Source organism: Zonotrichia leucophrys, chromosome 2, assembly GCF_028769735.1.
Source record: "Zonotrichia leucophrys gambelii isolate GWCS_2022_RI chromosome 2, RI_Zleu_2.0, whole genome shotgun sequence".
Taxonomy (NCBI): Eukaryota; Metazoa; Chordata; class Aves; order Passeriformes; family Passerellidae; genus Zonotrichia; species Zonotrichia leucophrys.
The window spans coordinates 131,951,232-131,977,303 of record NC_088171.1 but is presented as its reverse complement, the minus strand read 5'-3'; the positions used below and the strand labels follow the sequence as shown (position 1 = coordinate 131,977,303).

Genomic DNA, 26,072 nt, shown 5'->3' with positions numbered 1-26,072 from the left:
AGACTGAGAGAATGAGTAGAAAAAGTACCTGTGGAATAGGACCACTTTTCCCTTATTAGCTTTGTTGTAGAAGTTAGCATGGGATGCAGTGATCCTGAGTTACTGTTACGTGTGAGACCTGCACTGTTACCCTTAGTGAAGCTTTTTAGGAAACTGAATGTTGCTTAAGCTAAACTTAATAGTTCTATTACTTTGCTGTTATTTTAATGTATTTTATTAATTTGAGCCTAGTTCTTTTGCTTGTCTCTTCAGTCATGTGGCAAAAACTAATTGACAGTGCTCTGTACTGCAGAGCAAGTAAAAGCTTACATCAACTGCTCATATTGGAACTGGAATGTACTTCTAAAAAAATTATTGCAAGCTGATAAATTCAACTGTCTAGTTATTTTTCAACTTCTGGTTTAAAAAAAAAACCCAGGTCCTAGTGAATCTTATAATTTTGCACTTAGAAATACTTCATTTTTAAACTCATGTGCTAAATGATCTTGTGTGGCACTCAGTGTCAGTGCTTCTGTATACAAGAGAAGTAGGAAAAGGGAATGTGGATTATGTCTGACAGAAGATGACAGTTGTCTGAAACATCCTGTCTTGTGTACAGGTTGAAGGAAACTGATCCATGTGTGATGGCAGTAGCTTTTATCAGGTTTACTTCAGAGGCAGTGTTATTTCACACAGTTGTACTGAGATTTGTGTATCAAGCTTTGTCAGTCAAATCTTACCTTACTTTCTTTGGCTTACAGGAAACCCTTTAGAGCTGGTCTCTTCTCTACAATTAGAGTAACTGAGTCATGACAGGGTTACACAGACCACAATAGAAATACTGGTTTGATTCTAAATTAATTAGGGTAACCACCCAGCAATGCTGCACTTGGTTCCCACCTAACAGCACTTGAGCAGATTCAAAAATTGCTCTACCAAGTAAAAACAACAGACAGGCCAAAAGAGTTGGAATTGTTCTGGGTGGAGAAGCAAAGGCTCCAAGGGCATCCTTGAGAACTTTCAGGCTCCTAAAGGGGACTAGAAGAAAGCTGTTTTGCATTTTGTTGTTGGACAGGACAAGGGTAATAGGTTCCTACTCAAAATGACAGATGAAATATTAGGAAGAAACCCTTTACAGTGAGGGTGGTGGGGCACTTGAACAGGTTGCCCAGAGAAGGATGTGGATGCCCCAACCCTGGAAGTGTTCAAGGCCAGGCTGGGCAGAGCTTGGAGCAACCTGGTCTAGTGAAAGGTGTCCCTGCCCACGGCAGGGCTTTTAGAACTGGATGATCTTTAAGGTCTCTTCCAACCAAAATTATTCCATAACTTGTTGCTTCACCTGAGATAGAGGTTTACTGGCTGTTACTACTTGTGAGACAGAAAGCTGGTCAGTAACACTGGCTATAACTAAATACTATAAATGTGCAAGGCGGCTGCTTAGTTATTTTCTGCTTTCTTTTCCAGGTTTGTTCAGGGTCAATAAACTTGGAAAGTGCTTCTGAAGAATTGAAGAGAAGAATGGCAGCGTTTCTCAAGTATGTACCCATATTAAGATAACATGAATTTGCACTTTGTAAGCAATGTAATACAACACAATAAAAATTTCAAGAACGTATAACTGGAAAAATAAGCACTTTTTTCCTGCTTATGTACTAACATTTTTATTTGCTTAGAAACTTGTGTTTGGGCATGGAAGATCTTCAGTTTGTCTTCATGATTTCATCTCATGAGCTTTTCATAAAACTGCTGAAAGACGATGAACGGAAGCTGCTCATTGACCAAATGCGGAAGAGATCTCCTCGAATCAATCTGTGCACAAAACCTGTCACTTCTTTTTATGATATCCCAGGTAACTTTCACAGCATTTTCATTAACTGCAGCTAGTGTCCTATTTCCATGATGAGAACCTTGAGGTTACAAAGTGCAGGTCTGTTCTCAAAAAAGTTTATAATGTTTTTAGAGAGAGTACTTCCTGTTATTGGTTGGTGCATGTCCTGCTTGTTCAAGAGGTTGGCTGCTACTTGCTTGTTTCTCAAGTGAGTGTAATACATAAGCTCAAATGAATGTGTCCTTGGTGACAGAGTGAGAAAGCGTGGCATTAATTTGAACAAAATGTGGTTATGGCAGCTGTTCCCAGAAAGGGAACCCTGCCTCTGGACATTAATGATGGCGTGACTGTGCGGTAAGCTGGAACAGGAGTGCCATCTGAATGAAATTTTTAACCTACCAAGTAAACCAGTTAAATTCCCCAATACAGCTGGCTGGCTGTGCAGCTGCACAAGTCAAAGCTAACCAGATGTGCCAGATGGTGGCTGGAGCTGGAAAGGCCTTACCTTCTCTGATCTTGAATCTTTGCACTGCTATAGCAAGAGTGGTCAGAGCTGCTGGAGTGAGGAAGGGGATTGCAAGCAGCCCTTTAGGTCAGGGTGAAGGTAGCACAAGGTGATTGTCAGAGGACACAAAAGGATGTCTGGACCTATGGAAGCATGATATATCTGCTGTTCTTACTATGTTCTGATTGAAGTGTTATATACTAAAGAATTGGAAGTATCTGCATTGAGAAGAAATGTGCTGAAGACCTGGTTGCTTTTCTTCCAGCTTCAGCAAGCGTCAATATTGGCCAGCTTGAGCATCAGCTCATACTGTCAGTGGATCCTTGGAGGATTCGCCAGATCTTGATTGAGTTGCATGGTATGACCTCAGAACGCCAATTCTGGACAATTTCTAATAAGGTAACTTAGCTCATGTGCTCACAAGAGACTGTAATTCAAGGACTGGTTAGGTATCATACTGCAGTGAACAAGAAACATTTTCTCATAGATCCTCAGGGTGATTTATCTTTTCCCTCTCTGCGTAGTGGTGGTTTAATAAGAATGATGATACATATCTTAGCACACATTCTATGTGAAGAGTGTTACAAAAAACCTATAACCTTTGTTTTAAGGAATCACTGGCTGTATCACAAGCTTTCCTTATGAGAAAAGATGTTTTTGTAGCTTGTGCTTTTAGTGTTCTGACTAGATAGCAATGTTGTTTTATCTTAAATTTCTGTCATTAGAAGGTGGGAGCAGGAGAGAGGAGGACTTTATTTAAGTAAAGATTTCTTGTCTCTTTTTTTAGTTCCTCCCTTTAATTACTGCATATTCAGAGTGTGAACAAAGGGTTATCGGGCGTTTTTGTCGTATTTCTAAATGAACCATACATTACTTGTGATGAGATGTAAAGACAGGAGTTGGCAGTAATTTTCAGTATTTGGGGTTTGTTTATGTTGTTTTAAACAGTGATGTGAATTCTAAAACTTGTTTCTGTGCAAATATCCTATGCATTTCTCTCCCAGTGGGAAGTACCAAATGTTTACGGCAGTGTTATTTTAGGAATCAAAGACAGTCTGACTAGGGATTTGGTCTACATCCTGATGGCCAAGGGATTGCACTGCTGTGCCATTAAGGTGAGCAAGCCATTTGAGCTTACTGGTTGGTTTGGACAATTGAATCTTAATGAAATGGAAAATTTGAAAGCCCTTTTTTAGAAAAAGAACTGAAAAATTGGGTGGTGAGGGAGATATTGTGACAAGCTCCATGTGTTGTGTAATGGATAAGGATTTCTGTCTCTCAGAGTTTCATCAGCAGAGCAAAGATAATGGCTTTCCAATGAGTTGGGCCTGGAGATAATTTCATTCATATAAAGTTTTGATTATGTTGTTCTAGATCATGTGGCATCTACATCCAGTGGTGATTTGATTTACTGATATGAAGTGCAATTCTTTTGAATAAGTGTATTACATAAGAAATTTATTGGAAATGCTGTTCTGTTTTCCTTGTAATTGACAAATTTGCTAAACTGTAACTAAAACAAAATTGTACCAAGCATACCAGTAGTTGGTTCTAGCATGTTTTTGCTTAAACTCCTTGTTTTGTTTTCAGAAGTTCTGGAACTCTTAAGCTTAATAGCAAGTCCAGAGGACTCATAAGTAGACACTGTGAGATGCTTGAGCAATACTGATGCTAATGGATGCTGAGGCTGGTTCAGCCAAGATAGAGCTGATTGCACTTTAGGTTGTAGTATTTTCCCTTATGAATTTGTTAGGAATCATTAATGCATATAATTTTTATTGCAGGATTTTGTCCATGCAAAACAGCTTTTTGCTGCTTGCTTGGAGCTTGTGACAGAGTTCTCTCCAAAGCTCCGTCAGGTCATGCTCAATGAAATGCTGCTGTTGGACATTTACACTCACGAAGCTGGAGCTGGTGCTTCTGGAGAGCGTCCTCCTTCTGATCTTATAAGCAGAGTCCGAGGCTATTTGGAAATGAGAGTGCCTGGTAAGTACATTACTGTCTTTCTGAGGATGCAGTAGAGCACAAACCTTGAGAGAAGGGGGAAAAGTCTGCAGCAAAATAAACCAACTTTGTATTGCAGATTAACTGCTGTGTGTAAATGGAAAAATAGCAACTTTGATGCTGGTTTTAGTAAGTCTTCAGAAGTTTTATTAGTTTTTAGGATTTGGAAATGAGCATGATGCCTGCCTGTTGCTAAACATTGACAGTTTCTATTCAGTGCCACTTAAAGGACTTGAACAGGATTAAGATGTCTGTACTTCTGCCAGAGGGTTTTGCCAGTTGTTAAAGATTCCTCCTGCTTTCACAATAATAGGGTAGCATTGTACTGTTGTGATTAGGTGAAACCCTTGTTGCTTCTAATTTCCAGAGGTGAGGTCTCCCATTGGGCTAAGCATCATATCTTTCTGTGATAGCAGTGGAGCAAAAACAGCTGATTAGAGGGAATGGGATATGCTTATTTTCTTACAACACCATTTACAACACTGTTTTCTCAAAAATAAAAAGCTAAACAAAGAATCCCTTTCCTTTTAGATATTCCTCTTCGACAAGTTATAGCTGAAGAATGTGTTGCCTTCCTGTTAAACTGGTGTGAGAACGAGTATTTGACCATGCAAGTTCCATTACCTCTGGTTCAGACTAATCCTTATGTGAAGGTAACAAGTGCTCACTCTCAAGGCTTTCTCAGACTGTAGTTGACTTTTTGTTTGTTGAAGTATTTTGTACTTTTCAAAGCAAGTACCCTTCTGCTTAAGAGTGTGGGGCTTTGTGGCTCTAATGAATTAAGTATGGGGTAGAACATAGGGCTAAGCAACAGGCATGTTTAGCACTTGACAAAAAACATGGAAGCTGTGCTGCAGCAGCACATGAAATCTTGGCCCTTATTGGCTGCCAGCTGAGGTTGGTTCCATCAGGGGTATGTGGTTATGATCCATGATTGAAACGCTGTAACACTTTCTAAAGGACTCTCCTCTCTGCTAGAATTCAGCCTAGGTTGATGTAGGAGGTATGAGAAGTGTGTAGATCTCTGTTTTCAAGTCTGGCTTCTTTTCTGTTCCTGAGATACTTGTGTTCCAAATGCACTGTAAGAGTTCTGTTTTTTTACCCAACGCTGGTGTTGAATTTTTGGAGACATTCAAGCCCTGCCTTCTTTGAAACTTTGTTTTCAAAATTGTTTTGCACCAGTGTTTCTACTTCACAGTTAGGGCATGGAGCAGAAGGTAAGTTGTATCACAGGACAGGTTCATTTTTACCCTGTTCTGCTTACCTATGATACTTCCTAATTTCTGTTCTGAGGTTCAGCTTTTTTGTATAACATTGTGCCAGTTTCAGTTAAGATTAATTACTATATGGAAGTTAAATGAGTTCTGACGAGCCAGTCTTTATTAAACCATATTTTGTGGGGGTTAGGTTTTATGTAATACATGTTTGTTCTCTGGAGCTTTTAATAATGAAATACACACCAAGGAAGCTAATAAATGGCAAAATGCTCGGTTTAATTCCTGTTTTCAGTGTTCTCTGCTGCAAAATTTAGTCACATTCCTTTGTAGTTCATAATTTAAAATCACTTGCTTAGCCATTTGAAAGGCCAGTAATTCCTTTGCTGTAGATGATATGCAGAGGAGCCTTAGCTGCTGTGTTTTTTCTGTTGCATTGCATAGCTGGGCCAGTTGCTGGCTGCCACGTGCAAGGAACTGCCAGGTCCCAAAGAAAGCAGACGCACAGCTAAAGATCTCTGGGAAGTCGTTGTACAAATCTGCAGTGTATCCAACCAGCACAAACGTGGCAATGATGGAAGAGTGAGTTTGATAAAACACAGGGAGTCTACATTGGGTATTATGTACAGGTATGGTTCTAAAATTATTTTTGAAGATGGCTTGAATGGTTTGTTTGATCCCATGTTCTCGTCAGAAATGTCTGGATTCCACTGTCAGAGTGATGGCAGCAGCTAAAGATCTGAGTAAAATTCCTGTCCACTGTGGGAGTTGGGTTTTAGTAGGGATGTGCTGGCTTTCCTTTTCAGAGGCAGAAGAGGAGTGTGTGGAAGGCAGCTCTCCCTGCAGAAATTGAAGCATATATGACTGTGCTCCCTTTATAACCAGTAAAGTCAATGCATCTAGAGGGCAGTAGAGCTGATGGCTGGAGGTGTCTACTTTGCAGCAAATAGAATTATTGTGTGTCAGCTTCGTACTTTTATAGCTGTATCAAGCACATAGCTCACAGCATGGGTATCTATACTTAGATTTGTATCTGGGTCTAAAGCTAAATGTTACTGAGTCTTGAAATGAAATTCTAATTCAGCTAAACTCTGCAGAGTAAGAAAATCAAATTACTCTGGTCAAGAGTCTTCTCTGTCAGACACCTTAGCAGCCTTAGCCTCAAATGACTGATTCAGGACTCTCTGTTTTGTCCAGTGCTGGCACCTGATTTGTCCAGCTCTTGGCCTGTTCTGAAGTCTGAGCCTAAGTATAAGTTGTCTAATACGGTATAGTTTGGTTTGTGTGACTGTATTGAACAGCTTTCCACGTTAAAGCCTTGGGAGAGGTGCCTCTGTCAAACCTCTGTGTCTTTGCCTTCCTTGAGCTAATCAGGTTAAGGTGTGCCAAAGGCCAGCTGCATCTGCCCACGCTGCTCTGGGGCAGGTGTAGGGGGTACCAACGTGCTGCAGCTTCCAGTTGTGTACTCTGGCAAGGAAAAGGAGCACAGCTGTACTCCAGGTTACTGAACCTTTCCTCATCCCTCTGATTCAAACAAAAAGGGCAAGTAAAGGGCAGTGACCCTGTTGTTATTATGAAAAGAAGTAGTGAAAACTTTTCTGGATTGTCCTATGGTGACAATTTCTGATGTTCATTACGAGGAAACTGAAGTACATTATAAGTGATCACTGTGTACCCTCTTCTGTAAGTGTGTAGGTCATTGCTGCAAACCTAGCTTAGGGAATTGCAGTACAGTTCAATTGATTTCCCCTTTAGAATCAGTGCTTGACTTCTGTGATTTTCATGCCTTTTATAGTTTGATAGAAGAACATACTTAACCTATTTTTGGTGTAAAATTTGCTAGTAACTGTATTAAAAGTGAATGGGCTCGTCATTTTCATTTACATGCCCTATATTTGTAAACTTAGAGGTGAAGGGGTGTTTTAGCAGGTGAAGAATTTGCTCTGCTGACTTGTGTTTTAAGTGTGCATATACTTTTTATTGTGGATGATTACTTACATGGGTATTTGTGTCCCTAATTTTAGGAGTGAATTGTTGTCCTTCATCAAAAAGCTTCGGGTAAGTCACAGTGGTGTTGAAAATACGTTTGCAACCAAAACATCCTTTTGGTGTAGTATTTTTCTGGAGTTTTTGTGTTAAATTCCAAAAAATCTAACAATTATATGGGTGCTTTGTATGGCTGTAAAACGTCAGAGTTTGCTATACCTGGCATACAGCAGTGTGGAATAGCTTGTAAAAAAATTACCCTGAATTCTGATGGAGATCTGTTTACATTGGGAGTGTATTTTATTGCAGCTGTCACGAAGCAAAGCATTCCTTTTGGAGGGAGACAGAAGCTGCTACATGCATCATACTAAGCAGCAGAAGTAAGAAGGAGGGAAATTGTTTATAGCTTCTGGGTTTGTAAATGCATAGAGAGTTGTAGTGAACCTAGCTTAAGTTTAAGGTTAGGTAGTAATCACAGAAACAACATAAAGAGATGTGTAAAACAAAAGTAAAGTTTATATCCAAGGAGTTATTCAGGAAAATCTGAAGTAGTTAAAAACTTCCTACAGAAATGTTCCTGCAGTATCCTTGTGTTGCAGATCTCTTAACAAAATATTGCCCTATTTCAATAGGGAACTATAATGATTGCTTGACTTCTTACATAGTTTTGAAGCTTAGGGAAAAAAGTGGAGTTTTGTCGGTTCATGGGAATATTTTCTTTTCCCTGCAGGAACCATTGGTTCTAACTACAATATTGTCCCTGTTTGTCAAACTTCATAACGTTCGGGTTAGTATATATCATCAAAGTCTTTCTTGGTTTTCTTGAAATGTTTCTTGTTCTGATTTCTCACACCATCTTTTTTCTCTTAGGAAGACATTGTGAATGATATTGCAGCAGAACACATTTCTATCTGGCCCTCATCCATCCCCAAGTAAGATAATGATTAAGAACACGTTTTTCAAAATACTCTATGTGATGGGTTTGGTCCCACTTACTGTTAGTGTGGTTTCTCCATGTAAAGGCATCACTGCCCCCATTCTGTCTCTGGGAACATTGGTTTGAGGACATGGAGAGTTTTGGTCCTAGTTTGATGGTCCTGATGGAGATAGGGGAAACAAGAAAGAGGAGAAGAAAAGATATGGCTTTTAATCTGTGTGCTTTATTGAACTATATGTTCACTTTATCTGAACCATATAATACTTCATTGTGAAATCACTAATATTTTTGAGATGTGTTTGAATAATAGCCAAAATAGGAAGTAGCAAATGGTATGTATTGGTTTATTCTGACTCCATTGAACTTTATTTCTCTACTGAAATTTAGAGGCTCTGTGGGGTGGGATCTCAGAATCTGGTTTAGTTCTGGCATTTTGTTCAAGCCTGTGAAGGCTGTATTTGTTCAGTCAGATTTACTGTATTGTAACAACAGCAGTCTTAGTCAACATGAAATCCTTTCTGGAGTTAGTTATGCTTCACACTTAGGGCAAGGTGCTTTGGACCTCAGCTAGAGGTGAAATCAAGTTAGTGGTTAAAAAAACAAAGCAGTAAGTTAGGAATTATTTTTCTTTCTTTTTTCTTTCAGTCTTCAATCAGTGGACTTTGAAGCCGTGGCTATTACAGTAAAAGAGCTGGTCAGCTATGCCTTGACTATCAATGCAAACAACCACTTCTGGTTAATTATTCAGGCAGATATTTATTTTGGTAAGTGAAACCAATGTCTGTGTTTAACATGTGTAGAGGAACCTTCCTGCTCTGAGATTTGTTTGACATAACCCTCCTTGTGTTTCCTTTCATGAAAAGAAGTTTAAGTGATATATGAGGTTCAAATCTTCAGATGCAGTGGTGTAGGTGGGTTTGTCTGGGAAGGTGTCTAAGCCCACAGATAGCCTGAGCTTCTGATAGGTCATGCAGACTTGCTTTTAGGGGAAGGGAAACTTTGAGTTACCCTTAACTTCCCTCTTCTAGTGCAGTTGGTCCTTGACTGGTGTAACTGTGCAAAACCATGGCACTTCAGTGTTTTATAAGTGAATGGAAACTTGTGAACAGTGGTTGCTTTTAAATGTGGAGATCAGCTTCAGTGGAGCACAAGATGAGCAGAGTGGAGAGGATCTGTATTTTATATAGGGAAGTATCAAGGGTTTGTAAATGAGGAAGCATGAGGAAGGGTTTGTAAATGAGGAATAGCTACAGCTTTATGACTCTCGGGGTAAGAGGAGGAGTCTTTATCCGGTGCTCAGTGCTGTCATGTTACATGTGGGAGAGTGATTCAGGGTTATAAACCTATTTTCCAGTGTTTATTGCCTGTACAAAGTGCAGCAGCATCCCAGAAGGAGGACATTTATGTAGGGAGCCTCAGAGCTGGTGTTTGAAGGAGCAGTGGCTGGAGCAGTGGCAGTGGGCTGTATTTCTGTTGTGCTCCTGCCACAGAGCCTGGAGGCTGCTGCCTTCTCCGCAGCTCGGGAAGGGCTTCCTGGGAGTGAAGTAGTGCTGAGCCATGAGGGTGCTGTTCTCACTCACACCAACTCCTTCACTACCTGTGTGTGCTCAGCTCACTGAGGACAAGTAGAATTCAGCTATGAGATATGTGTCTGAATAATTCTATAAACAGTTGATCTGAGTATTAAATAACTGCTGTATTTACTTTTGAGACCTTATTTGGCTTTTTTCCCTTGGCAGCAACTAATCAGTATTCAGCAGCCCTTCACTATTACCTGCAGGCAGGAGCTGTATGCTCAGACTTCTTCAATAAGATGGTGCCACCAGATGTGTACACAGACCAGGTGAGCTAAAGTGGGATTTGCGGAAATCTCTCTTTGGATTCAGACAGCATCCTGATTCTGTGTAGAGACAAAAGTGTCCAGCACACACACTTTCCTGTAGCATGTGCGGTGTTGTATCTTGATGCATTTGGGAACAGATGTCCTCATCAGTCCTTTTCTTTTTTGGCTTGTTGCTTGAAAGCCAGAGGAAATCTGAGCCTTCTCCTTTGCTCAATGAATCACAGAAGGCTTTTCTGTTAGTTCATAGAGCCTGCAGAGCTGTGTGCTGGGAAGGCACTGTGGGACACCAGGGGTGTGGAGAGCAAATGGAAAAGCCCAGAGCACAATCCGTGTGTGGTGTGACCATCCCCAGCTCATCCCTGCAGAGCCACACGGTGCTGGGCAGGGCTGGGGCCAGAGGGGCTCAGGACAGTGCAGCAGCCCTGCCTCACCAGCAGTGCTCACCTGAGCTCCAGCTGCTGAAAACATCTGGCTCCTACTGTGCTGGGAATCTCTATAGTGACAAATAAGGATGTGCTGAAGCCTGAGAGTTTCTAGGGGGCAGAAGAATGTAGATAGCTACTTAGGTGGTCCCGTGAAAATAATAATAAAAACTGCAGTTTTTGTTCCAAAACATGCATTTCAGAACGTGTTCTCTTTTAAACCTTTCTGTAGGTGATAAAAAGAATGATCAAGTGTTGCTCTTTACTCAATTGTCACACCCAGGTAAGAGGTGAAACATGGCATTAACTTAAACATTTGCTTATAAATATTTATATAGGGGATAAATTTAAAAAATACTAAATTCAACTTCCCTTGGAAATACAATCTGCAGTAGAGTAGGCTTTGTTATATTTGCTTCTAGGACAGTTAGAGGACTAAAATTAGTAAATATAAGACATATTTGGAAATGTAAAAAGTAGAAGTAGTCTGGGGGTGTTTTGTTCTACTTTTCTCTGATAATACTTTTTTTTTTTTTAAGAGAGGAGGTATCCATGGGGTGGTGTTGGGAACCTGGCCTTGTTTTTCATAACTCAGGTTCTGTTGCTGATCCATGGGGTCAGTCATTCTCCAAGAAGTAACAGCACTTGTACTGCGCTCTAAAGCTCTTAAATGCGCTTGGAAACCTGGAAGCCAAGTCGCTCCCTTCTGATCTGAGTCAATCCCCTTTTCTTGTAGCTGTTGCCACTGCTGTGTGAGAATGATCTGTGTTCAGGTGCTCAGAACTTGCTTGCCCTGGTAACAAGGTCTAGATTGGGTCTAGAAAAGGAGTGGCATGAACAAGGCATTGTGTGGAAGGTTTGTTTGTGGGGAATTGAGGCTGTCAGAATCACTGAGTCTTTCCTTACAGGTAGCTATTTTGTGCCAGTTCCTCAGAGAAGTAGACTATAAAACTGCTTTTAAGGCACTGCAGGAACAGAACAGGTAAATGGTACAACAGAGTTTATAGATGCCTAAACACAGTATGTGACTCTGTCAGTTAACCTGCCTTGTCTTTCAGTCACGATGCCATGGATTCTTACTATGAATACATCTGGGATGTCACTATCTTGGAATACTTGACATGTATCCTTTTGCTGGAATACCACACATGCTGGATATTGACAGCTGAGAAAAAGTCCATTACCTGCCTCAGTGACTTTCCTTGACTCATCCTCAGATCTCCACCACAAAAGAGGCGAGACAGACAAGCGGCAGATAGCAGTGAGTTAACTCAGGGTGCTGGGACTTCTTTAGAGTCTTCCCCCCCCAAAATCACCTCTGAAAAGGTGGTTTCTGTTCCAGTTAATTCCATCACACTATTCTTTTAGAATCTGGGTGCTTATGTCAAGTTGTGGCTGAAGGGGTGGGGTGATGGGGCATACAGGAAATAAATACAGAAATAAATCACCCATGGAACTAGTGCTGAAAGTGCCTTGAAATGAAACAGCTCTACTGGAAGGCCTCATGCTGGTTGTGTCTCCTCTTTTGTTTCAAGATAAAAGCCATTGGCCAGACAGAGCTGAATGCCAGCAATCCTGAGGAAGTCCTACAGCTTGCTGCTCAGAGAAGGAAAAAGAAGTTTCTTCAAGCAATGGCAAAACTTTACTTTTAGGCTAATGCTGAAAGATGATTACAAAATGTATAAAAGTGAAAAAAATCTTTCAAAACTTTATTATTTTTAAAAATTCAATTAAATTTTTGTACAACATTTACAGTCTAGTATCTTTCTTCTTAGAAATAGATGAAATCTTACAATAAACCCCTTATTTTTACAAACTGTACAGAAGGCTGGAAGCAACTGCAGCTAGTTCCACAATGGCTTGTTTGAGAAGACATGAATTCAAGTTTGCAAAGTTGTTGTGAGTGTAAAGTGGATGTGGGTGGCACTTGATGCTCTAGTGCAGCTTTGTGGGCTGCTCAGTGTAATGTAACACTTGTCCCTGGGTGTGCAGCACGGATTGGAGCATCACGAAAGAGGGAAGAGGAATGATACCCTTCTTTCCCAGTACTGCCCTTCATCACAGAAGTGACTCAGAGGTAGTGAGTATTCCGAGGAAAACACAGTAGTTAATGCTGTTCATAAACACTGCTGACATACAGCTCCACAGTTTAAAATACTGTTCCTATGATGCGAGTGGTTGCAGAGTACCTGCGGCTCCCTTTGCTCCACACCTTCTCCAGTTCTCATGCTTTTCTTTCTTGGTGCAAGTGGCTGCCTGGGGACTGTACTTCTTCCAGTTCGGGTTACTGCAGCAGCAGGTTCTTTGCTGGTACTCTTACCTGAGGTCAGTGATGCACTAAAACTGAAGTTCATGGCGGGCCTAAAGGGCGTTAAATACATCAGGCTCCTGTGGAGCTGGGGTTTGGTACAAGGCTGGCTGCAGTGTCCTGCACACACAGAGTGGTTTCAGAGATGTGAACTGCTTACCCACGGGCCCCTGTAATACTGCACCTGAGGGGACTGACTGACTGACACAAGTGAGCTCTGACCTTCCCAGGAAAAAAAGGGTCAAGAAGAGGTAATACATACAAGCTGTCAATATTCTCCTGCTCATCTAACCCAAATTAAAGCAAGTAATTTGCTTTAATTTATATGTATAAGCTTGAGTGGACAAATCTTGCCACCCAGCCCTATTTAAGCATGTTCTTGAAAGTCATAAGTTAAGAATTCAGTTCTCACCATTAAGTCTTGTCAGAATGGACCAAAGTGGTCCAGGCTCTTGCGGTAGCAGGGTGCAATGCTCAGCTGAGCTCTTTTTGTCAAGTCTTTTTGTAGGAGGATGCTGGTCTCTGTTTCCATCTGCTGTGTCTTTTACTGCCCAAGTCTTTAATAGCAGTAACGAGCATGAGTCACCTTTAGTGTGGTCTTGTTCTGAAGCACCAAGTCCTGTTTCTGAATCCATTTGTGATAATTGACTATTTCATTTCTTCTCTGTGCTTTTGGGAGGGGTTATTATTCCTCCTGTTGACACAGGTGATAACTGCCCTGGGGCAGTAGCCACTACTGCACTGTTCACTTCTTCCTGCATATTGGGGAAAGAAGACAGCAATTAATATCTGTGACAAGGTCTCCTTTTTTGTGGCAGGAAGAGGCAGCAGTGCTTCCTCACACCACTCACACCGTTCAAGTGCTCTAGAGTCAGGGTACTGAGAAAACCAAAGTGACATCGCATAACAAAGTCACAAACAGCTCCCCTGTACTGGTAATGCAGGTGTGTGCTGGGAGTGTTAGGGTAAAGCAAGTGTTGTTTATAGCAGCACTGGTGGTGGGCACTCCCTCACTGAGGTGAGCCAGGCCAGGTGTCAGCAAGGAGGTGCTTTGGCCACTCAAAAGCTACCTTGGAACAAGGGATGTGTAATGAACTCTCAGCTGCCCAAACTGCACATCCACAAACCACTTACCAGCATGTCCAGATAATTTGTGTGGGTCTGGATATTGTGTCGATCTTCCGCTGCAACCTTCTTGAAGTTCTTCAGCTTCACAGGGACCTTTTTTGCCACATTGACAAAAGGAACCATCCATTGTACACACTCTGAAATGCTGTCCCAATCTAAGCCTGAAAGGTAGAACACCAGAATATATTTAGAAATCATGAGGGAGTAACACAGTGTTCCCATATGGCCATGAGTTAAAAAACACAATAAATAATACTGCAGATAAAAATTCAGAAACATCCTCCCAGAAACAGCCAACATTTCCTTATGCTTTTACTTAAAAGGGTGTTGGCTGGAGGGTGAATGGAGGTCACAAGGGTTGTTACTTTCCAGGGGAGGCTGAAGTGACATGGCTTGAACACAGATTGAGGGTCATGCTATAAAAACACACTGGGTGTTGCTGACAGACATGCACGACTACTTGAAAACTACATTTCAGGAGAAAAAGTGGCTAAATATATAGCTAATGATTCCCCAAACACTTGGAAGCCATTGAGCAAATATTAGCCCAAAAGCAAAGAACAATAAATGTTTCAATTCCTTAGCAAAAGCTGCACTGCTGGGGGGGTTTCCTCCTTCTGAGTCTTTGTAACTTCTGAAATAGTGGTAGGAAGTGAAATTAGAAGGAAAAGAAGCACACGGAACAAATATTAGTGTCCATGTAGGTTTTGGTCTTTGCAGCTTGCTAAGCCAATACCATCTTAAGCAAATTTGGGTCTGTGACATCTCCCAAATTCCCTGCCCCACAAGGCCAAGCTCTGCAGAGGCATCTTACCTGAAGCTTTCTTAACTATTTCAATTGAGGTATAGTGGCAGAGCGCTGCAGCAGCTAGTGTTCTGTACTGGAAGTCCAAAGAATTCACATCCAGAATACACAGGTCTAAAAGCTGAGGACATGAAGAGTAACAAATGTTAACAAGCTCATGCTTTGGCATGATCCTTTCTCAGAGAGGACTGTGCACACAGCAGTCCTCCTACAGCCAGAACAGGGCTGAGCTCCAGGAAGGTGTTGTCTTAAATTTAAATACTACCTAGTGCACTATTTACACCACTGAGCTACCTCTCTGAGGCTGGGCACAACACATGCCCATACCAACAGAACCACAGCTCTTCCAAAATAGTCAAAACACTCCCCAGGCTGCTGTCTTGGCAATTACACAGACACGCTGTTAAGGGCAGTTAAAAAACAGCCTCGAGCCCGAAATGATCCACCTTCCTCTCAGAGCTGTCACTACTGTTTACAGAATGCTAGAGTGATTAAAGAAATAAAATGGATTTTTTATTTTTCCAGCACACAGAAAAGTCTTAAAGTATGTGAAAGCAGGGAGATGAGAAACACAGGGGTAGTTGTCCCCAAAACTGAATTTCTTTGGTGGAGTCAAACTTGCACGCTCCTTAACAAAGTAACAGGTGAGGGGGAAACAAGGGAACACTTAGGACCAAGTGGCTTTCAGGGTGCAACATTCAGTAGCACTTGTCACTGCCCCAAGAACCATTTTCCAACCTTTTACTACTTACCTGGGCTATTTGAATAAATTTTTCCTGAGAATACTGAGGTAGCAGTACTTTTGGAACATCCTTCAGAGCATCCACTTGAAGATAGAGGTTCAGCCAAGAGACAATTGTCACTGGACAGAGTTCCCATTTTAAAGCCTGCAAATATTTAACAAACAGTTAAGTGCCATAAACCACTCAAGGATAGTTTAGTGCTCTGATTTCTTCCTATGCCTCTCCTGAGATTATTGCACATATCCTTACAAGACACCAAAAAATATTTAGTTTCAAGTATAAGTATTCTTTTTGAGTTGCATTCTTAAGGCTTTTTGAAAAAGCTGTATTAGGATCAGCACAAATCTGTATCCTTTCACCTGTGCAGCTGGATTTTATATGTCTTCTTCATTCAGAAGCTGGGAAATTAATATTATTTCCTCAAGCTTTTGGGCTAGCTGTGTGAACCTGCAGCTCATACCTATTAAGGAAGAATAAGTGTATAGAGTCCTGTGCTGGTAAAGATAGATCCTTTTCAACACGAGGAGCACCAAGCAGAGCGAAGCTTTTGCCTGTCTCCCCAGCAGCCCCTGTTCCTGGACAGCAGGGGATATTGGCAAGTGCAGTACATGACAGTGACAGCTTTCCAGCCTGCCTGTGGCTGCCTGCACTGTTGAGAGCCTTTAAATTCACACAAGCATGAGAAACCTGCCCTTTTCTACCAGTCAGGGACTGCATCCCAGCTAGGGTGTCTGAGGTCCACACACACACACAACAAAGGCTCCACTATTGTGCACAAACAGGGACAGGTTCCTTTTCCTAAGCAAGTAAGTGACATTAAAACAGAAGGCTCAGCTGGAGGGTCTTTCACCCAGCATTTACAAACACAGCAAATTATTACCTTTAACATAATAAGTTCCATTCTTACAATATCTTCCTCACTGCAAGCACCATCAGTGACGTAAGCAAATTCCTGTATTTTAGGAGCGTAGATTTCCTTTAAAGGGAGGAAAAATGAATATGAGTGTATCTTACAGTTCTGAGAAAGGTTGAGAAGATACTGGAAAATACTTTTCTGTCCACATTGACATTTTAACTTTTCTTATGCTATAACAGTGTTTTTTTCATTATATGAACTGACATGAAACTTACAGGATAAGGAGATGACACATAACCTACCTGGGTTTTAGTATCTGTTGTACAATGCAATGGATTATTGCAACCCTTTGAGCTTCTGGGGAAATAAATGCTGACCAAGCAAATCAGAACACCCTTTCATTTTTAGATCTTTCTACTCAGCCATTTCAATGCTGTAGAAACATACATCATCCCAATTCTCCTACAGATGGCTGACTGGTACAAATTACCTGCATTGTCAGTGCTGATGTAATTGCATAAATTAAAAAAATTAAAAAAAAACAAAGAGAAAAGCTAAAAAAAAGAAGAGAGAAAATCCCACAACCAGCTACTGCAACTGTCAAAATCCATGGTGCAGAGATGGTCAAGGAAATTTGCTAAGCCAGTCATGCCAGCTGGGGCCAAGCATAGTTTGGTAAGTAGAAGAGAGCTTACCAGCAAAAGTGCTTCCCTACCAGCTGGCTCTGTGACCACCATGGCCCCATGAGATTCCTTAGGACAGGAATGACTGCTCATATGTGCAACCTTGCTTTGGGAACCACAGTGAGATCTGGGGGTTCCAAGATAACAAACCCAAGTTCTCCTGTCAGTGTAGCCCACTATGCATCACCCAAAAGCTCTTGGCCCATGGATGGATACAGCACACAATGTGAGGTATCACCATCACTGCACTCAGGACTCACACTCCACTAAATGGAGGATGTTGTAAGGGCATCAGCCTGATGCACAGGCAGTTTGAGACCTAGGCTTGGTTTTGTTCAAGTCCCACACCCATTCCTGAGATTGTCTGCCAGCTGCAGTATGTTTGGAAAAAGACTAGACAAAACAAAACTACTTCTAGCACATTTGCATGCCTTTTAAGCTTATGTGGTCTCTTCCCCACTGCTGGAGAAAGAGAGGACAAAAACTACTCTCTGAGAGACTGACAAATGCACAACTGAAGGAAGAGAAAAAATCTCCCCTTATAACCTTCAGTGTTGTACATACAGCATCAAGTTCAAAAGATTCAGACATGAAATAATTGTTATAACTGTCTTTTTAGTTACTCCAAATTCAAGATCCTCCTCCCTGTAACAGAGCTTCTTACCTCAAGTTTGGAGGCAATAAATAATGAGGTAATTCCTATGAGCTGAAGCATGCTCTTGTTAATGTTCTTTTGTGTCAACATGAATCTATCAAAGAAGTCTTGAGCTAGGTAGAAGGTTTCCCGGTGGAGTGCATACACCTCACACACCTACAACAGGGGAAAAAACCCAAAAGTTCTGTTATAAAACTGTGTACACACACAGGAGTATTCAAGCTTTTACAGCAAAATGCAGGTTCATCTTTTGTACACACAAAGCTTCACATAGCAAGGTATGGTGTGATGCAGTGGTTAGCACGGGATTGGAAAAGGTATTTCCCATGCTCCCACCTAAATGTGAATTGCCTATGAGGTACTAAAAGACTTTAAAGAAATATTTTTTCCAAATTAAATAGCAACCATTTTTCCACTGGAAGAAGAAAGTCCGGGGAGGAAAAAACCCCAACAAAACAGCAACACCTACACACACACACATTAATTATCTTGATTAAGAATACTCTCAAGCCTCAAGCTGAAGTCAAATCCCTGCTGAATTCCCAGTAGGTCTGTCCCAGGGCAGAGCCACTAAAAAATCACAATCTTGGGCTCTACAGCAAAGGAGCCTGGAAGTTGCTGCTGGAGTGGGCTGTGCTGGCAGGCCAGGAGCACTGCCTGCAGCCCCTCAGGCACACCAGCAGCCTCACTAAGCAGGAACAAAACTGCAGGAGCCGCCATCTGCTCCATCCCTTTGCTGGTTTCCCTGGCAGGGAGAACTTTTAATACTCGCATTGTATCAAAGTGTTTCAAATGCCAGTTCAACAAAAAAAGAAAGGAGAGTGCCCAGACCTGGAGATCTTAGGGACAGCCTTACTTTTCATCTAATCTCTAATTGAACTGGGAGGGGCTACCACATATCCAGCTCTCCTGCAACTCCATCCCCCTCTCACAACTAGAAAGCAGTTAGATATCCATTAATTACTTACAATCTACTTGCAGTAAAGAACAAGAGCAGAAAAGAACATCCAAGAAATAGATCCCAGCCACTTCATTATTTTACTTGGATACAACATCAGAATATAATCTCGCTACTACAAGCTATTTCTCAAGATAAGGTTGGAAGCTCATTTGCAAATTAAAGCCCTTCCTGACACCAAAAATGCAACTGATTGGCAGAAATAGCAAAGCCCCACTTTTAAACCTGATAAACGATGCGTTACTCTGATACTATTAATGTCTGCTCTAAAGAAGATTCAGAGCTAAAACTGCATAGACCAGCCTGCCCATAAATAAATGGCAGAATTTCTATAGAAGTGTAATTTCCCAACATAATAACCCTTGGCCATGTTAAGCAGCATCTGTTATAATGTTACAGAAGACTGTTAGGAACTACTGAAGAGGTCTCAAAGTTGCTGGGATTTAAATCTGCTGTGGCATATAGAACCACTGAGCTGGACAAAAGCAATGCCCCTGATGATTGTTTGGAAGTTGGATGATTTCCTAGTTCAAGATTTAAAAAAAAGCAACAAATTAATTTAATGGTGACATGTAAATTCCACATTAGAGGAACTAGTGAAGCATACAACTGGAATAGTTTTATTCAGAGTGTATTAAAAAAAGCTTTCATTTTTCTTGAAATTCCTTGCTAATATATTTGTAACCTTTTCACATAAGAAGCTGTCTGTATCAAGAACCTTTAACTGTCAGCCATTGACATATTCTGCTCTCTTCCTATGATAAAATTGAAAATTTGCTATGAAATCAGAAAATAACATCATGGGCTGACACTCAAGAGCTCTTGATATGGTCAGGTCATAAATCCTCAACAGATGCAGTTTTCTCATGGCTTAGATACAGTCTACCCCATAAGCTAGAGATCCATAATTTCAATACAAGTGTCTCAAAACCAGATTTCTCTCTCTTGCAGGATGCAGGGTGCCATGAGCAAAAGTTAAAATACTGCTGCTTACTGTCCTGGGGGGAAAGGAAGTTCAGTACCTCCTGCCTGGGAAGGCCCAGGTGTAGCTCACCAAGGGCATCAAAAGCAGTCATTTGTTCTGCTGCAAAATAGTTTGGCCATTTTTTACAACTCCACACGTTACTGTGAGATCTTTATGTAAAAGCTGTGCTTTTACCTGCCTACTTCATGGGCATAACACATGATAAAGTAACCAAAGATACACACCTCTAGGAGCCAGTCTAGCAGTATGGATCTCATGTGAGGTTGCAAACTAGAATGTAGTGATGTGAAGTGTTTGCAGTGAGCATATCTGTTTTCCTTCGTCAGGATGTTGAGCCAGACATCTTTGGAATTGCCCCAGCTATGGAATAAAGTTACACAAAGCATTAGTAAGTATATGCACAATTAAAAAAAAAAAACCAAACAAACACATTATTTATTATTTACAGACATTCAAAAAGAAAAATTCCATACTATAAGATCCTTATGGCAACTGGAAAACTGCAGGAACATTTGGAACATTTTACATCACCACAACAGCAGCTTGGCAAGATCACCAACAAGCCCAGTTCTACAGAACAGGCACTAAAACTGAACATGTGCCTCTCAAAGCTGCATGTGCAACTAGAGTTCCCTATTTTGCCTACTTTGGTGGCTGTTCAGAGAGCAAGATAAAACTAAACCCTCCCCCTAAAAAAGAACAATATACTCCTCCTCAGGAAACATAAAGCATACATAAGCTTAGCTTGAGAAAAACTAGAGATAGTGTTTAAAACTCACTCATTCATCCCTTCATTTCCTAGCTTACTTCACAGCTCAGAAGCAAGCTATTTAGAGAAAAAAAAATGTTCTTCTTTATTGTTAACTTATAAATTATTGGTGCTCCAGTCTGTTTGGGAAGATGATGCCTATATATCAATATGGCTTTATTTGTAATTGTTACTGTCAATCCATATGGGCTTTTTCTTAGATGCTCTTCTCATCCTGCAGGTACTAAGAGGAAAAGCATGTTAACCAATGAAATCACGATTTCCTACTGAAATTCTTGGAGTTATTTACCTTTCCTCAGAAGGGGAGAGAAGCAGAAGGGGAGACAGAGCTGATCACTGGTATTGCCTACAAATTTTAACCCAGGTCAGTTTCATTGTGTTGCCCTCAAAAGTTAGAAGCTGGGGAAATATTTGCTTGTTTAATACACAACTCTTCCCATTTAAGCAGGCAGGCATTGAGAAATGAATTATGATCTTCTTACAGCAGTTAGGGAAGGATGGAGAAGGCAGGAGAAGTAAATTATCCTCTAATTCAGCTAATCAGAAAGGATGGAGTTCAGCTTCACCAGATGCCTGTCAACAACAGGATTAAGCACCTTGCATGGAACTCTGTATCTGAACAGGTCTTTGCAGTAAAGCATCACCTGGCAGCATCTTGAAGTTCTGATCCAGTTTGGGCCAGCACAAAAAAACACCAAGGTATATCTATACAAAGGTTCTCTTAAAGTAATGCTACCTGTTCTGCTTCTCTTCTCATTGACCCTGGCAGAAGTTTTCCTCAACACATTGCAGTAAATTTACCACCTCTCTCATCAAAGCCCAGGCTGATACAAACAGCAGCTGGGTATTTCTCTAGCACAGCCTGATCAAAGCTATCTCTCTGCAGAAGGGCAACTGTCTGAACTGGGACTGCACCGAGCACATTGCATTGCACCAGCAGGCCACCTGCACAGTGATATCGCCACAAGTTTATTTGAACACTTTAAGTTCTTTAAGAAAATTTGGTTAAATATTTTTTAGCCACAGTTCCAATAGCACTGAAAGAAGTTTAGTTTAACCCTTAAACCTTTAGAGTGCCTTAACCCTTAGAGTGTCCACTGTAAAGTTATAAAAGGACAGCTCTGAAATGTGAAAACTGTCTGGTGTGTTTACAAGATCAGGAAAAAAATATTCAAACAACCAAACTCAAGAATTTCTTTCTTTTGCTTGTACATAAAATCTTTTGTGAGATGAGGAGACAAGTAGAGGTATGTATTACATAAGCACATATAACAAGATTTTATTAGAGTAGTTCACACATTAACAATTACTGCCTCTGTTAAACTTACTTGAGTTCTGGCAAAGGAGATGGATTTATGAAGAGGTTCCTGAATCTGTATTTTTTGAATCTTGAGAAGTCAGTGGTTACTGATTCTTTGTGAGGTGTTTCAATAATTATGCAAGGTGAGATGCCTCCTGTTATTGTGGGGGGCCAACAACTCTGCAAAATAAACAAGGTGTCTTTTAAATGCTGTGTTTACTGTAAGAGCAAGAAAGGCAATAAGTAGATTACAGTAACAGCAACAATATATGTAATGTACATTGGTCTTTCTAGATCTCAGCATTGATTCAAGTACTGAAACCAAGAAAGAAGAAAATTAAATGCCAACAAAACCTTCCATCAGCCAAGATGGAACATATATAAATAAATTGGATGCATTTGGGAACTCAGCTTTGAGGAAGATGACCATCTTTAGTTTATGAACCCACAAGTAGCCTATCCATTGCTTGAAAAGCTCAGTTACAGTACAAAAGGCAAAGATATTAATTGCTACTAAAACACAGGACATTAGGTTACTAGTCCAATCTACTTATCTATTCAGAGGAAAAGAAAGGAGGGGGTGGAGGTTTTACTGTCTCTCAGTGGAAATTCAGCAACTTGTTATCTTCCAGTTTAGTGCTCCAGAGAGGAGCCACCCATCTCAGCTCCAGAGCTAGATACCCACTGAGCAAGCAGCAGCTGTGAACTCTCTCTCAGCTTGCCAATGCCAAATATGGGATGCAGTGACTCCAAATGAGAAGACTGCAAAGGTATTCCTGCTGAAAGCCTTAGAGAAGGAATTCTAAATTACTTTGGTTAACTGTAACTTGTTTCACTAATGCTTATTTGGTTGTAGGTAACCAATGAGTAAGGGGGTATCAAATCCCTGGAGCACATGCAATGCTGTAATGGCTGACAGCCTTCAAAATGGTGTCACACAACCTAAATTATTCCCTGTGGAGTTGAGAGGGAATCCCAGTCACAAAAAATGGCAACGCTTGTCCCTGAACACAGAAGCTTTTCCTATACAGCTGACTTGCAAGGTAAGCTACACAGGATTCCTCAGTATATCCAAACCTATTTATAGCCAGACTGAAGTACCCCAAGAGTGAAGTTACATACCCCAGCAGAACTGACCTTAACGAACACAACCAACAGAAAAGGGAGGTCCCACTGCTCCTTCTCTCCTGTGAGCCTCACTGCCCAAGTTCCACTCCAATGCTTGCCAGACCCTCTGCTGGGTTGACTTAATTCACTAACCTGGCAGAACTTTAACTTATTTTCTAATGCCAAATTAGCAAGATGAACCTGCCTACTGCTTTGTTCAAGGAATGCAACAAGGCTGGAGATGGATTGCACAGCCCTTCAAGGAAGAAGAGACAGGGAGACAGGGACACAGGATTTCCCCCTTTCAGCAAAGTTGAAACACTTAAGTTTCACCCCAGGTACAGCTGAAATACTTATGCAGCATTTCTCCCTACTCAAGATTTACAAAGACAACTTCACAATCAGAAGAGTTTTGCTTCACCATAGCTGTTAGTCTCATTCACTTTACAAACAGAGTAATTACAAACAATATTATTCGCAAGAGAAAGTTATAATATTTTACTAGTCTGCTTTACAACAGAAAACCATAAGGCCTGTCAGTTTTAAGAGCTTACTGTGTTAGTAAAAACACATTCCTAAATTGATTTAAATAATCAAAAGAACTGTTATATGAAACTAAAGATGGCCTGCATGGTTATGAATCTCAACTAAATGGCCATGAAACCACACCTGAAGTTAAAACAAGGGCAGTGATCTTGTTTAGACTTGCCTCTAGGCCTAACCTGCTCTGCATATGGAATTGTTCTGAAATATCAGGGGTCATTCTCTTTTTTTCACTTAATCTTACTCTGCCAGTGGCTTTTACATTGAAGGATCTTTTATCTGCAATCAAGTCGTGTAAAACAGATAAAAAGGTGCTAAGCTCCCATAGTTTCTAATATCTAAAAATACAAACTTCCCCTATTCAATACTTTCTGGTGTGGAATGCGTGATTTCACACCTACCAACACAAACCAGACTCCCTTACCTAATTTGAAATGGTATTCACAATTGAATTACCTTAATTTCGTATTGATGTTTTTTTGCAATTTTTCCATCTTCTCTTTTCTTAATCTCCTGCTGAAAAGAGAGACACATCAATACACTGACAGTGACCAGCACACCCTCCTACAGCTCAGAAAATCTCTTGCTACCCCTGCCTTGCACTTTGTAACACGGCAAAGTAAAGACTGTCCCATCCAAATGCACTGGAGAGCTTTCAGTATCATCCAACTTTCCAAGATGCTCAAATTGCTCACCTCTGCTGTTCTCCTTTTTCTGGTCTGGAGATAATCTAGTGCTTGCAGTTCTTGTGGAGTCTCTTCTGGACAGGACAGTGGCTGCTGCTGTTTGGCCTGCAAACGGCTACTGCAAAGAGTAAAAAGACATGAGATGTTAGGAGAGCAGCAGTTGTTAGATTAGTACAGATACTCTTAGTACAATGCTAACAGCTTACCTGCGCCTTGACATCTTCTCTGGGCTATGAGATCTCTACCTGGATCAAAGTAATAAGACAAGGTCAGTTAGTGCGTCCTCACAAAATTAGAACCAAGTTCCCTACTTTGTGTCATGAACTCATCACAAAGAGCAGCATGGTTCACACAGCTCAAACAGAAGGGCACAAGTATTCCCCTGGCCTGAGGAATGCCCAAGCAGAGCATGACTGTGGTATGTAAGCACACGCAGCTCCATGTCCTGCTGCAGGGTGCCCAGGTATGCCAGCAGTTTAGCTCAGGCTGCCTGGGGGTGGGGGCAGGGAAGTTATAAAGGGACATTTCCCACACAAGAGGATGTGGAGGGGTCCCTGGGGCTGTGACCCCTCTAGTCCCCCGCACCCTCCATTCCAGGCACCCACACAGACACTGTTTGGACGCTGCCGCTCCCTCAGGGGCGATGCCCCCCACACCTGCCGGGATGGCGGGGCCGCGATGGGCCGGGCGCCGCCGCCCGCGCTCCCGCCGCGCCGGTTCCGCGCCAATTTCCAGTGAGCGGGGAGGCGGCGGCGGCCTGTGCCGGGGTCAGGCTGGGCTGGGGACACCGCCGGCTCCCGCCTTCCCCTCCCGAAGGGCCCATCCGGCACCCACCCGCTCCCGAGGGTGCTGAGGGGACGCGGGAGGGGCAGGACCGCTCCCCCGCCCCCCCCTCCGCGCTCCCGCCTGGCTGAGAGCGCGGCTCCCTCCAAAACCTGAGGGGGAAGGAAGGGGCTGCCGGGACGGCGCCTTACACGCGGGGACACCCACCCCCCGCCGGGACACCCCTCGGCGGGACCCCCCCGTGCAGGGACCGGGGCTGTGAGGGGATGTCCCCACAGGCACCCCGCTCCAAGGGCCAGGGCGGGGAGCCGGGTCCCGCTGGGGTGCGGCGCAGGCGGGCGGTCGGGGTCAGCCCGCCAAGCTGCTCGGCCGGCATTCCCGCCCCCAGCGCGCCGGGCTCCCTCCAAAACCGTGCAGCCCGCCTCCCGCGGGGCTCTCCGCGCCGGGGCGGGGGGCAGCCGATGGCGGGATCCCGCCGGCACCCCGGCCCACCGCACCGCTCCCTCCGGGGATGCCCGTCCGGGCCATCGCTACTCTCCGCTCCCTGCGGATGGGGCAGCCCCTGGGGACATCTCCCCCCAGGCTCTCCTCAGCAACTCTCCCTCCAAAATGCTGCCTGGGTGGGCGGGCAGGCAGCCCGCCTCACCGCTCCCGGTCACGGCTCCCGGCCACCTCTCCCGCCTCACCGCTCCCGGTCACCGTTGCCAGTGCCCCCTTCACACCCCCCCACCACCGGCACCCTGTCTGTTGGTACCGCCACCACCACTGCTATCATCACCACCATCCTCAACACGGCCACCGCTCCCATTATCATCGCTACCATCATCACTGATGCCATCATTAACATCATCATTACTAACAACAACATCATTATTATTACTATTATTATTACCATGACCCCCCAGCCAGCCCCCATGCTCCCCGGCGGGACCCCGCTCACCTCCGCCGCTGCCGCCCGGGCCGTGCTGCTCAGCTGGCGCCGGCGCCAACCCGCTATATAGCGCGGCCGGGCCCGCGCTGCGCATGTGCGAGGGCGGCAGGCGGC

The 26,072-nt window shown here is 42.6% G+C and overlaps 2 protein-coding genes across 3 annotated transcripts in view; one reads left to right on the top strand and one right to left on the bottom strand.

Annotated features, from left to right (window-relative positions):
- Window positions 1–12,472, top strand: part of INTS8 (integrator complex subunit 8) — a 21,166-nt gene extending 8,694 nt beyond the window's left edge. The window contains exons 11-27 of the mRNA XM_064706484.1: window positions 1,444–1,514; window positions 1,653–1,828; window positions 2,578–2,711; window positions 3,317–3,427; window positions 4,097–4,298; window positions 4,848–4,969; window positions 5,975–6,159; window positions 7,555–7,588; window positions 8,247–8,303; window positions 8,387–8,448; window positions 9,099–9,217; window positions 10,193–10,296; window positions 10,951–11,001; window positions 11,627–11,700; window positions 11,777–11,841; window positions 11,936–11,979; window positions 12,254–12,472. Of these exons, the coding sequence (XP_064562554.1) occupies window positions 1,444–1,514; window positions 1,653–1,828; window positions 2,578–2,711; window positions 3,317–3,427; window positions 4,097–4,298; window positions 4,848–4,969; window positions 5,975–6,159; window positions 7,555–7,588; window positions 8,247–8,303; window positions 8,387–8,448; window positions 9,099–9,217; window positions 10,193–10,296; window positions 10,951–11,001; window positions 11,627–11,700; window positions 11,777–11,841; window positions 11,936–11,979; window positions 12,254–12,370 (1,728 nt within the window). The 3' untranslated portion in view covers window positions 12,371–12,472. The remainder of the gene's footprint in view (window positions 1–1,443; window positions 1,515–1,652; window positions 1,829–2,577; window positions 2,712–3,316; window positions 3,428–4,096; window positions 4,299–4,847; window positions 4,970–5,974; window positions 6,160–7,554; window positions 7,589–8,246; window positions 8,304–8,386; window positions 8,449–9,098; window positions 9,218–10,192; window positions 10,297–10,950; window positions 11,002–11,626; window positions 11,701–11,776; window positions 11,842–11,935; window positions 11,980–12,253) is intronic.
- On the bottom strand, window positions 12,460–26,072 carry CCNE2 (cyclin E2). 2 transcript variants are annotated; one of them, XM_064706485.1, is made up of 12 exons: window positions 25,968–26,072; window positions 24,451–24,489; window positions 24,254–24,362; window positions 24,015–24,074; window positions 21,937–22,088; window positions 20,064–20,199; window positions 17,906–18,052; window positions 16,583–16,678; window positions 15,712–15,846; window positions 14,969–15,080; window positions 14,161–14,315; window positions 12,460–13,781 (listed from the first exon to the last, which is right to left on the bottom strand). In XM_064706485.1, the coding sequence occupies exons 2-12, from the start codon at window positions 24,462–24,464 to the stop codon at window positions 13,680–13,682; spliced, it is 1,218 nt and encodes a 405-aa protein (XP_064562555.1). In that variant the 5' UTR covers window positions 24,465–24,489; window positions 25,968–26,072; the 3' UTR covers window positions 12,460–13,679. The 2 variants fall into 2 exon arrangements, with proteins under 2 accessions (XP_064562555.1, XP_064562556.1); XM_064706486.1 differs by having other exon boundaries at window positions 12,821–13,781; window positions 24,015–24,071.